At 36.4% G+C, this 11,485-nt stretch overlaps 1 protein-coding gene across 1 annotated transcript; it reads right to left on the reverse strand.

Moving 5' to 3' along the window:
• Nucleotides 1–246: 246 nt before the first annotated feature.
• LOC103609477 (sclerostin domain-containing protein 1) lies at nt 247–4,334 on the reverse strand. Its single transcript, XM_008593792.1, has 2 exons — nt 4,042–4,334; nt 247–1,500 (listed from the first exon to the last, which is right to left on the reverse strand). The coding sequence occupies exons 1-2, from the start codon at nt 4,244–4,246 to the stop codon at nt 1,085–1,087; spliced, it is 621 nt and encodes a 206-aa protein (XP_008592014.1). The 5' UTR covers nt 4,247–4,334; the 3' UTR covers nt 247–1,084.
• Nucleotides 4,335–11,485: the final 7,151 nt, after the last annotated feature.

Raw genomic sequence — 11,485 nt, forward strand, 5'->3', positions numbered from 1 at the left:
GCAATTAGTCTTACACATTTTTTCTACAGTTTTTGCACACATGTACCTTTTTATACATGTTAGAAGCAAGGAAAATAAGTTTCAGCAGTGTTTATTTTTGTTAAAAGAAACCAATGGAATTGAAGGCCAAGTCACCTTCTGATTGCACAGATTAAACAAGAAAGTATTACATATTTCAGCTTTACAAAGCATCTTATTGATTTAAAATGATCCATACTATCGATAGAGTTCATGATGAAACATATATGTAATAAAGAGACTAAAATATTTATTTTACATATCTACAACATGTATTTTCAAATTTCTAGACCACAAATTGTATAGGAAAATATTTAGGTACATGAGAAAAGCTTCAAAACATTAACATTTTGCAAAAAATCACATGTGAAAGCTTATTAAATAATAACATTGACAAATAAATAGTTAATCAGCTTTACTTATTAGCTGCTGCCATGCATTTCTGGCATTCCATTTCAAGCGAGGGTCAGCATGCAGGGTATAATTTCATACTATGAGACAGTAAAAAGCTACAGGGCTTATTTTTGAAGTGAAATGTCACAAGGTCTTTTACTGTCTTTCAGAGTAAGATCACTCATGGCTGCTAAACTGTTCCCATGAAGACTATTAAAAAAGCACCTTTCTGAAATGTTACTGTGAAGATTCATGGTAATTTTTTTTTAACTTTTCTGTTTTGAAGGAGTTTCTTTTGGGGGTGGGGATGGGCTAGGGGATAGAGGATAACTGAGAGGTGTTTTCCTCAGTTTCAAACTGTAAAGATTCAGTGATGTATATAGTGTCAATAATTTTTTAAATGACGGTGACAAGGACAGCAGGGAATTAAAACAAGAGGGTGCATGGAATTTAAATGAAAATCGCACTCATATACATACATCTTGAAAAACGTGAAAAGGAAAAACTATTCCCAAAGAAGGTCCTGATACTTAGGACAGCTTGCTGGATTTGATCAAAGCAGAAAGCATATACTTTCAAGTGAGAAAATAGCAATGGCAGGCTTGACTCTTCCAAGCAATCAAATCTGTAAAGCAGATGGTTACTAGTCCGTTCAGTTAGGAGGGTCTGACTTCTAACTCATGCTGTGCTTGCTGGATTTGCTGGCTCTTTTCCGCTCTCTGTGGTGCTGGGCTGGCTTGGCAGGCGACACGCTCTCAAAGTTGTGGCTGGACTCGTTGTGCTGCCGGGTGTACCTCTTGCACTTGCAGGCAGTGACCACCGTGATCTTGTAGGTGCGCGTGCTGCCATCTTGGCACTGCAGCTGGATCCTCTGGGTGCGCGTTTTGTCATTGACACACCTCCACTCCTGGGAGCTCCTCCTGCTCCAGTACTTCGTTCCATAGCCTCCTCCGATCCAGTTAGGAAGCACTGGCAGGGGCAAGCACTCGCCAGCACACACCAGCTCCTTCAGGGGACTGATGCTCGTGCACTGGCCATCAGAGATGTATTTTGTGGAACGCAGTTCTCGGCAACCCACTTGAACCCTAGCTGCAGGAAATGGAAAAGAATGTGCATCAGACACGAAAAGCAAATGGAGAGGGGTTTTTTTTTTCTTTAAAAAAAATAATTTTCAATGACAAAAATAATATCCAGATGATAGCAAATTGCTGAATAGAAAGTGAACACCTACTTTATTTTTACAATGCAAAAATCTGCTTGGATAGTCACAGAGACGCTTATGAAAATCATCACTTTACATGGCTATAACTATTTTAAGGGGGAAAATCTAGGCCTGTTTTCTTTTTCATGTAGAACATTAGCTAATTGATAATTACAATCAATTGATTATTTGGAAATCCCATTTTCTTAGTCTCACTCCCCAATAAGGGTTTAGCAGCTCTTACATTTATTTGTAAATATTCATTCTTTAATGAGTTAAAACGAGTACACTTTAATGTTCTGTTTCTCACGGGTCATATTGGTTAAAAGCTGCAAGTGCTTTTAATTAGGTTTTTAAAAAAACCTGTTGAGAAAATGTGGAAAGTATTTAAATATTGTATACAATGAATATGCACTCTGTAATATTTGATTTCAATTATAAAATTAAGCTGCAGAGAATCATACATATATATGTGTGCAACATCTAACGTTTTGCATATCAAACTTAATAACTACATTTTAAACATAAATTCCCAAGCTACCTTTAAAAAATACAAATAGTAAAATGTTTGAAATGCAAAATGCCACTACAACCTAAAATCTAAACAACATAAAAGCCACTAAATCAGGACCGTATGGTTGCCATAACAACTTGGCTACATTTCCATGAATTTTATGGCAGAAAAATGCCTAACATGTCTGATTTACAACTGCAAAAGGAACCACGGTGTGCATTTACTGAATATTGGTCATGGCAACCTTTTCATTTTAGTTATTTGGATTTAATAAATATGGTCTCTAATGGGCTATTTCTTGTTAAATGCTTTATGTAATTAAAGCAAAAATTAATCTCAAATATTTGAAGGATTTTTTAACCATTGCTTTGTAATCTAAACTTGAGGAGAATTGCCTATAACAAGCTTGAGAAAAAATTGAGACTTGTTAACCAGAAAAAAAAAATGTTTACAAGTATGGGCTGCTGAAATTTTAAAAATAAAATTATAAGGGACATTGAAGTGGCTCTACATAGAGTACTGAAAGCTAACTCAAAGTAGTGACTGGATTAGGAGTTTTATTTCATCTCTGTGTTCCAGTACTTCTGAGGTAAGAGACATTGCCTAAGCTCAATGTAATAGTTGGGGGAAAATATATGTATATACACAAAAATGCACATAGGTCTAGAGTTGTGGGATTAAAGTTAAAGGGTGAACTATTTGGCCGGTCAGTGTGCTCAGCGTGCCTAATTCTGATTCCAGCTCACCTTCTGGCAGCTGCCTTAGGAATGCATCTGGAAACAGCCAGAGATGATTCTGACTTGTCTAGCTTTTTGTTCCTGTGTATGTAGAGATTTGGCATTTTTGCAGTGACAGTTCATTGACAATGAATACTCACCACATTATTCAGTAATCTAATAATAATCAAATGTTTCCTACATACTTAAAAACAACCATCTTCATGAAAGCTAAAACACCTTGGATTTCTTACAAAGACATTAACAGTCATATTTGCTTTGACTTTTCAAAGGTCAAAACTACTTTTAGTAGTTGAATGGAGTTAAGGAGGAGGAGCAAAAATTTGTGTAAGATTTCCTGTGCACTGTTTTTCTCTGTTTCTCTTAAAACTTTGTTATTAGCATGTGAATTCTTCTAAAGGAAAGGAATGAAACAAAAGTTGGGAGAAGAAATTTGAATTCCCCTAACTAGGGGCCAATTAGTGTGTCAATTAAGCAAAGAGAAGGGAAAAAAATGCTCCCTGTACAAAATATTGTACTGTTATTTTAAATATCTTAAGTTATTAAAGTGTCCCCAGTCTTTCACAGAAATATACAATTACCTAAATTTTGACCTGGTTAATAAGGGATTATTTCAGAAAAATGCAATTCTCCAACATTTTTAGTTATCCCTCTTTTACACTGAACATCATCAAAACTTTCAACTATTTCACTAAACATATTTTAGAAATGCATGTGAACAATTTTTTCTCCTGAAAGGTTACTTTTTTCCCTCATGATTTCCTATACATACTTTTGATTAGTTACCTCTATACACTTTACCAAAATTGCACATGTCCTGACATAAACTTACAAAACAACCTGGACTTAAACTACCTAAAACAACAATTTTTTAAAATTCTCATTTCGCATGATTTTAAAGAAGCGACAGTTCAATTCCTGGAAATGTTTTCTTTGCAGATGTTTGTTAAAACTTAAGTCTGTGTTTGCATTATCAGACCACTGTTTTAGTTGTGTTAACTTTAAAATCACTGCCTAGGGAAGAATGCCAATCTACACATGCAGCAGATTACTCCCAGGTTGTTTAGCAAAATATATATGGCTCAGGTTAGTTAACAATAAAACAGTTCTACAGGAATGTGAGCTAATGCTACCAAAAAAGAAAAAAAAAAAAATCTGTACAGGTAAAACACACTTACTGTGCCGATCCAGTCCAGTGTTACTGAAATGCCTGCCTCCATTTCTGGCTTGATTCAGCGTGCTGTTGCTGCTGGGGTGTGCTGGAACAGGTTTAACCACATGTGAATAAAGGATTTCTGTGGCATCATTTTTAAAAGCCAAACAGCTTTTCATTAGGATGCATGCAAGGGGAATGAGATAGAAATGAATGGCAGGAGGAAGCATGGTGAATAGAGGATTTGCTTGGCTGAAGAGCTGGTTAATTCCTTTCCCTCTGCTTCTGCACTGTAACTGTGAAATTCCTCCTCAAGGTCCCCTTTATATATCCACAGAGGTTTGGCGTTCATTCAGGTGTAAAGTTGTGTAGAGCTTCAGAGTGAAAACACAGAGAAGGGGTGGGATCCCTACATGACCCTGCAAAAGAATTTTACCAATGGAAAAGAAGACTGCAGAAAAGGAGGAGCTTGATATACAATTGCCTGAAATTTCAGAGTTGGACTTCATCACTTGTCTGTGAGCCGAAGCAGACAGGCACATTCTATAGTAACTACAGACCCTCCTCTGCCATTTCCTTTCCTGAATTTAGTTCACATTCGGGTTTAATTTAAATGAAAATACTTGCTGTTCATTTGAAGAGATCAGCTTTCCCACAGTCTTATACTCCACTCAGATTTTAGAGTATTGGGGACAGAAGGGGTTTCTTCCCAGATAACAAGAGGACTTCATGTGAGTTTAAATATTGTAGGACCTGCAAGAAGCATCTAGTTAATTAAACATATTTTGTCTCTCAAGAAGCAAACCAATAATTTTTTGTCTTTAAAGTATAAGTCACAGAGCTAAAATCTGCCCCCGGACACACTTAAATAATGCAGCTTTGATCTGCATGAACTACGGTGTTGCTAGGTAAATTATTGCCAGGGGTTCTGTGTGGAGAATAATGAATGTAGTTTTGCCTGCATTAAAGCAACTAATATCAATTTTCATCTTAAGGATATGTCACAAGCATTAACACTCATAGCATCATTTTACTGGAAAGACAGCCATTTCTGACAGACTATTGTTTAGCAAATTCAAAATAGTTTTTCGTAGATTTTTCATGTGCTGCAGAACACCAGTTCTACCCATATTTACTAAACACTTTCTTCAGTACCTCCTCTGGCTCGGCTGCCCAAGTAAGAAACGCCGTATTTTTTGGAACTACTTTATCCATACCTGGAACAGATGTTTCATTAATTAATACAAGGCCACTGATCGTCATCCCTTAAAAAAAAAAATCTTGAAATTTCATCTGATTTCTGGGACACTTCAGTTGAAATAACTACATATTCTGAATCACCTTTTCAATTATAAGTCCATTTGTGACTTTAGTGTGACTACTAAAATGACCTTTAGCATGGGTATTTTGTATTTCTCTTCTTTATAAGCTTTTGTGCATTGTAATTTCTATTCATCTATCTATCTGAGTTTCTCCACAGCATCACTGGATATCTGGAACAATTTCTTTTTATGGAGGGCCTATAGGCTTCTACCTACTAGATGCAGGTAGCCCCCCCCCCCCCCCCCAGTTGTGACAAAAATATCTCCAAACATTTCCAAATATCCCCTGGAGGATAAAATCACCCCTGACTGAGAATCACCAATTATCTATCTGCTTATCTCACTATAAAAAGAAAGTAAAAATAAGAGTAAAAGACTAATTATTTAATAATAGTAAGGAATTATTGTTCTTTTTTTAGGAGAAAAATGGTACTGTGGTTTTGTTTTAAACAGTAACTCCTTCTCTTTTAGAGATATATAATGAAATATTTTTAGATAAAATGATATGATATCTGGAATAAACTTCAAAACTAATATGAGAGGCGGATAGTTAGGGGCATGGGTGGTGAAAGATTGGTCCTGGGTTGATGGTTGTTGGAACAGGATGGTGGGTATCCTGTTTACTTTTGTGTGTGCTCAAAATTTTACATAATAAAAAATGTAAAAACTAGAGTCAAACAATGAATTTAATGTATACATGCTTCTTAATAACAATCAGATATCTGTCCTAGGGTTGCATTTAGTCATTTATTCTAACATCCTTCCTGAAAAACAATATATTAATTTATTTTGTGCTAGTGGATACTCCAACAAATTAAAAAATCTGGAGGAAATGGATAAGTTTCTGGACACATACAAACTACCGAGACTGAACCAAGAAGAAATACAAAACCTGAACAGACCAATAACAAGCAATGAGATAGAAGCAGTAATCAGCAGTTTCCCAACAAATAAAGCCAGGCGGCTTCATCAGTGAATCCTGTTTTGTGTTAGTGGAGATTATATATCCAGCATCCTTCTAAAAAACTAACTATGAAGAATTTTTTGATCTGCTTACCAAGAGACTTGATATTAATTACACAAACTATGTTAATATTAACCATTGACCTGTAGACCCAATGCCTACAGGAAAAGGGTCAAAATAATATAATCTCTTCCCACCACTTTTTCTTTTTTGTTTGGGAGCAAAAGATATTTTACTTTGAATTTAATTATCAGGTTGAGCTTATCAGATTGACCAAATTAATGCATAATTGTTAAATCTGCTCTGCACCTTGTATTATGTAGGCTTGGCCTTAGGATATCACCTTGGGCAGAAGCAAAATTAGGAGGGAAGACTAAGTAGTTGGTGTATGTGGACAGGAAAAATTCAGAGTTCTTATGTCCAATATATCTTGTAAGACCAAATTTAGAAAACTACTTTGATAAAATGGAAAGAAACTATAAATTTAATATATAACAGTTATTCTGGTTAGTTTAAAACACCTTTATTGAGAATAATCACAAACCCTAATACTCTAATAAGATTATGGATATAGATGTTGAATATAATTGATTCTTTCTCACTCCAGGCCCTTGTATGTACATGTTTTTCTTTCTGCTTGGAACATTCTATCCTCATCCGCTTCTTCCTTAGCTAATTTATACCTACTTTTCCTTCCAGTCTTAGTTTAGATGGCACCAGGACTAAGAAAACTCCCCTTGCCCTCTATCTCCTCGAGTCTCCATTCAGCATCCCATCTGTAGGTACAGGAGCAGCTAGTTGCATGATGACTTGACAAGCCTTATGATAAAAGATTCATTTTTATCTTATGAATATTGTTGAACAAATGGATACGTTATTTAGGAAATATAGAAAAAATTACTCTTTAATGTATAGAAAGATTGGTTAGTATTTGTGGTAGGCAATCACTAAGATGGCACTCAATAATAATTCCTTCCTCATGGCATTCATAGCCTGGTAGCAATCCTCTTTCTTTGAGTGTGGGATGAACCTAGTGACTAATTTTTAATGAGTATAGTGAATATAATATACTGACATGATAAGATGTGATGTCTAAGGTTCTCAAAACTGTGATGTATGTCTTTCTCGTCTGCTCTAGCTCTCACTTGCTTGCTTTGATGGAAGCCAGCTACCCTGATGTGAGTTTTCCTATAGAGAGGCCCAGGCAGCAAGGAACTGATGTCTGTAGCCAACAAGAAACTGAGGCCCTCAGCCAAACAGCTCATGAGGACCAGAATTCTATCAAAAACCACATGGGTAAGTTTGGAAGCAAATCTTCTCACAGTCAATCCTTCAGATGAGGCTTCAAGCCCTGGCCTATCTATACCTTGACTGCAACCTTAGAAGAGACATTGAGCCAGAGACATCCACAGGAGCTATGAGATAATAAATATTTGTTGTTAACTAAGTTTTGGAATAATTTGTTATATAATCATAGATAATTGATAAAATATTATTTGTATAAAAATGAATATATAGTAATTAAGCCGTTTTGTGAATAATGCTAGGGCATTGAGAGCATGAGATGCGGAACCATTAAATACAGTGACCACAAATTTCACACTTTAGGTGAGTCCTCAGCTAAGTCCTCAGCTGAGTCATCAATGTGCTGCCATTATTAACATTCAAATAAGGTGTTAGAATTATTACTATTGGTATGATATGAAAAAGCTGGGAAGTAATTTTAATGTTCTAAATAGTGTTTATCTTATGACTCCTGGAACTGGATCAGAAAATCTGAATTTGAGTCTTATTTCTATGATTTACAATCTGTATGAACTTGGATATGTTTCCTGAAACCCTCTATGTCAGTTCCTTCATGTGTAAAGCTTACCTAACTCACACAGGAACAACAACAAAAAAAAAATATGAGTGTCTACCACAAAACTTAACACAGAAGAAACATGGAAAAAATGTCCATTGACTATGAATCTAAAAGTACTGTTTCTCATTACAGTCTTCAAATTATAAACATGAGTTTGGAAAGACTAGAGAAATCTGAAATAAATATGATTACCCTATTTAAGGTGGAGAAAAAAAAAATTAAGAGAAAGGAGATTGTTTAACCTGACAAAGTAAGAGGTAGTGGGTAAATGTTGTTTGGTTAAAAAAAAGAAAAATCAATCTGACCAATTGTTTTTTATTTTGAACAAGGGAAGAATCAGAATAAATATAAGAATGCAAGACTGAACTATTTGTGGTTGTCCATGCTTCAAAATTATTCTCAAAGTTCCAGTTTATAGGATAGAACTTGTTAACTAAAAAAGTGATTAACCATCATAAGTTCAGAAAAAAAAAAAAAAAAACTACCATAGATTTTCACCCATACAAAATCCTTAGAAAGAGGATGGACTAACCACTTTCATTCATTTTGTATCAACATGTATTAGGCCCAGTATTTTTAAAGTCGGTGGAGTCCAGGGTTTACAAAGTTAGAGACCTGGAGCCTGCCCTCTTCTTCCCTTTCCCCAAAGCTCTTGGTTAGAACTCTACTAAAAGAACTCCCTTTAACCTAATTTTCCTGTATAATTTTATTTCTTCCTCCCTCACCACCTTTATTAGTTGTCTCATTATTATTTTATTTAAATGCTTTTTGGTTTTATTTGTAGAATCAATGTTTCTTTTATTATAAGCTGCCTCAACATAAATAGCATTGATTTAAATAACTGCTTCCATTGCCCTGTGTAACCTGATACAAAACCCAAGTGAAAATTCCAAATTGAATGGATAGATTTCTAGATAGGGTTTCTCAATCTCTGCATTACTGACATTTGGGCTGGTTAACTCTTTGTTGTGGGGGCTGTCCTGTGCATTGTAGGATGTTTAATAGCATCTCTGGGCTGTGCCCACTACATGTACCTCCTCCACCCAGAAACCTCACATGCAAGCTCTAGGACATGGGTTAGGACAGTAGGGATGGGGCTTCCATCTGATTGTACAAACTGGGGACAGTAGGTAAGGTGTCATATTTACTGCCCTGCATTACCTCATGCAGTAGGAATTGACCTTCTCATCCTGTGTGTTCAACCCACACAGTCCCTAAACTGACTCTGACAAAGGCTGGAAGCATACTAAATATCCTGTGGTGGATGGGGACTGGAATTAGTTTTGTTCCACCAGCCTGATAGTTTTCTAAAACAATGTTTCCCCTGGGGTCTTGTTAGATATGCAAATTCTGACCTGAGACCTGAATCAGAATCCCTTGAGGTGGATCCCAGGAACCTGTGCTTTCAAAAGCTGTCCAGGTGATTCTTATGCATGCTGAAGTTTGAGGTGTACTGTTTTAGGATGCACACTTGCTCTCTTTATTGTGGCCTGTCCCCATGTTCCCCATGTCAGTTGCATAGTTTATTTCACTGGGCCTCTGCTCCAGATTCTTCCAGTTTGTACAATCAGATGGAAACCCTGACCTGACACTCAGCCCACTTGGCCAAAACCTGAACCCATTTCCTTCTGCTGTTTTTATTTCTGCCTAAGGACAGGCTAATCTAGTGTCCCTCAGTGACAGGCTAATAATTTGTTCCACAGAAATGAGCACTTAGAACCACAACAATTACTACCCACAGAGGTGTTATCACTCAGTAGAAATTCTGGCAGGCACATCCGATATGCTCAGAGATCAGTGTTGACCCAAATTTAGACAAAACACTTTGGTCACTGTGGTTTTGATTGTTGTCCACCAACCTTAGGAGCATCCCACAGCCAAATCAGGCTTCCAGCCCTGGAAGTGTTTCTTCGCTCGTCCCTGAGGGTCTCTTATTGGAGTACCAGCAGACTTTTTCCAGCAAAGCCTAAGTCACTTATGATCTTACATCACCAGTAGAGACTTGGGCTTAGAGAAACCACAACTTGAAGTTCCCTGGTATGTCAGAAAACTGGAGAACAAAAAGAATTTAGTAGAGGATTTAGCTCAACAATGCCACTGTCTTTTCTAGAAAATAATGTTGTTGCAAAAATTTTTAATTTCAATTCCGATATGTTTTATGAAATAATTTGCTCCAACCTTATATACAGGTGAAACTTGTGGTGTAGGAGGTTCCACAGCAACAGTGTAGCTGTGATGATAGGCAGGGGATGTGATAGGGAAGGAAACATGTTTGACTACGTTGATTGGAAAGGTAGATTCCAGAAGATCACTGACTACAATCCTGCTTTGCAGGTTTAGATGTACGGACATTATTTGGTAGACAATAGAGAGCCACTGAAGGATGTATATGTGTATATGTGTGTGTTTATTTTTATTTTCACAAAAACAACATGTATCTTCCATTCAGATCAAGTGATAAAAAATTTTCAGTACCCGGAAGTTCCCCTCCTGTCCCTTCCTAGTAACTTCTCCCTTCCTTCTCCTTAAAATAAACCACTGTCTTGATTTCTGACACCAGTTATTAGTTTCGTCTGTTTTAGAGCCTGATATTTAAAAGCTGCCCTTTTTTTCATTGCTGTGTAGTGCAGATGGTCCCCAACTTACCAAGGTTCAACTTAATGATTTTTTGACTTTACAATGGTGCAAAAACAATACATGTTCAGTAGAAACCATACTTCCAGTTTTGAATTTTGGTCTTTTCTCCAGGCTAGTAATATGCCATACAGTACTCTTTCTCAATCCTGGGTAGTGGCAGCAAGCCACACTTCCCAGTGAGCCACACAATCACAAGGGTAAAAAACCAATACTCTCTAGTGTACTGTGTTGCCAGATGATTTTGCCCAACTCTAGGCTAAAATAAGTTTTCTAAGCACATTTAAGGCAGGCTAGGTTAAGCTATGATGTTTGGTAGGTTAGGTGTATTAAAAGCATTTTCAACTTACGATATTTTCAATTTACAATGAACTTATTGGGACATACCCCATTGTAGGTCAAGGAGTGTCTATATTGCATTGCATGAACACCCCACAATTTATTTATCTTGCCTACTAGATTGGGTTGATGCCAGGTTTTGGCTATTATGGATAAAGTGCTGTAAAGACTCTTGTACTTGTCTTTTGATGCATATAGGCATACATTTTTGCTGGATATATATTTAGTTGTGAAATGGATGAGCTATAGGATGTGTGTATATTCAACTTTAGTAGATAATACCAAAGAGTATTCCAAAGTAATTTTATTAATTGAAATTTATACTACCCTTGACAGATTTGAAACA

Source organism: Galeopterus variegatus, unplaced genomic scaffold (genome assembly GCF_000696425.1).
Source record: "Galeopterus variegatus unplaced genomic scaffold, G_variegatus-3.0.2 Scaffold9657, whole genome shotgun sequence".
Classification (NCBI taxonomy): domain Eukaryota; kingdom Metazoa; phylum Chordata; class Mammalia; order Dermoptera; family Cynocephalidae; genus Galeopterus; species Galeopterus variegatus.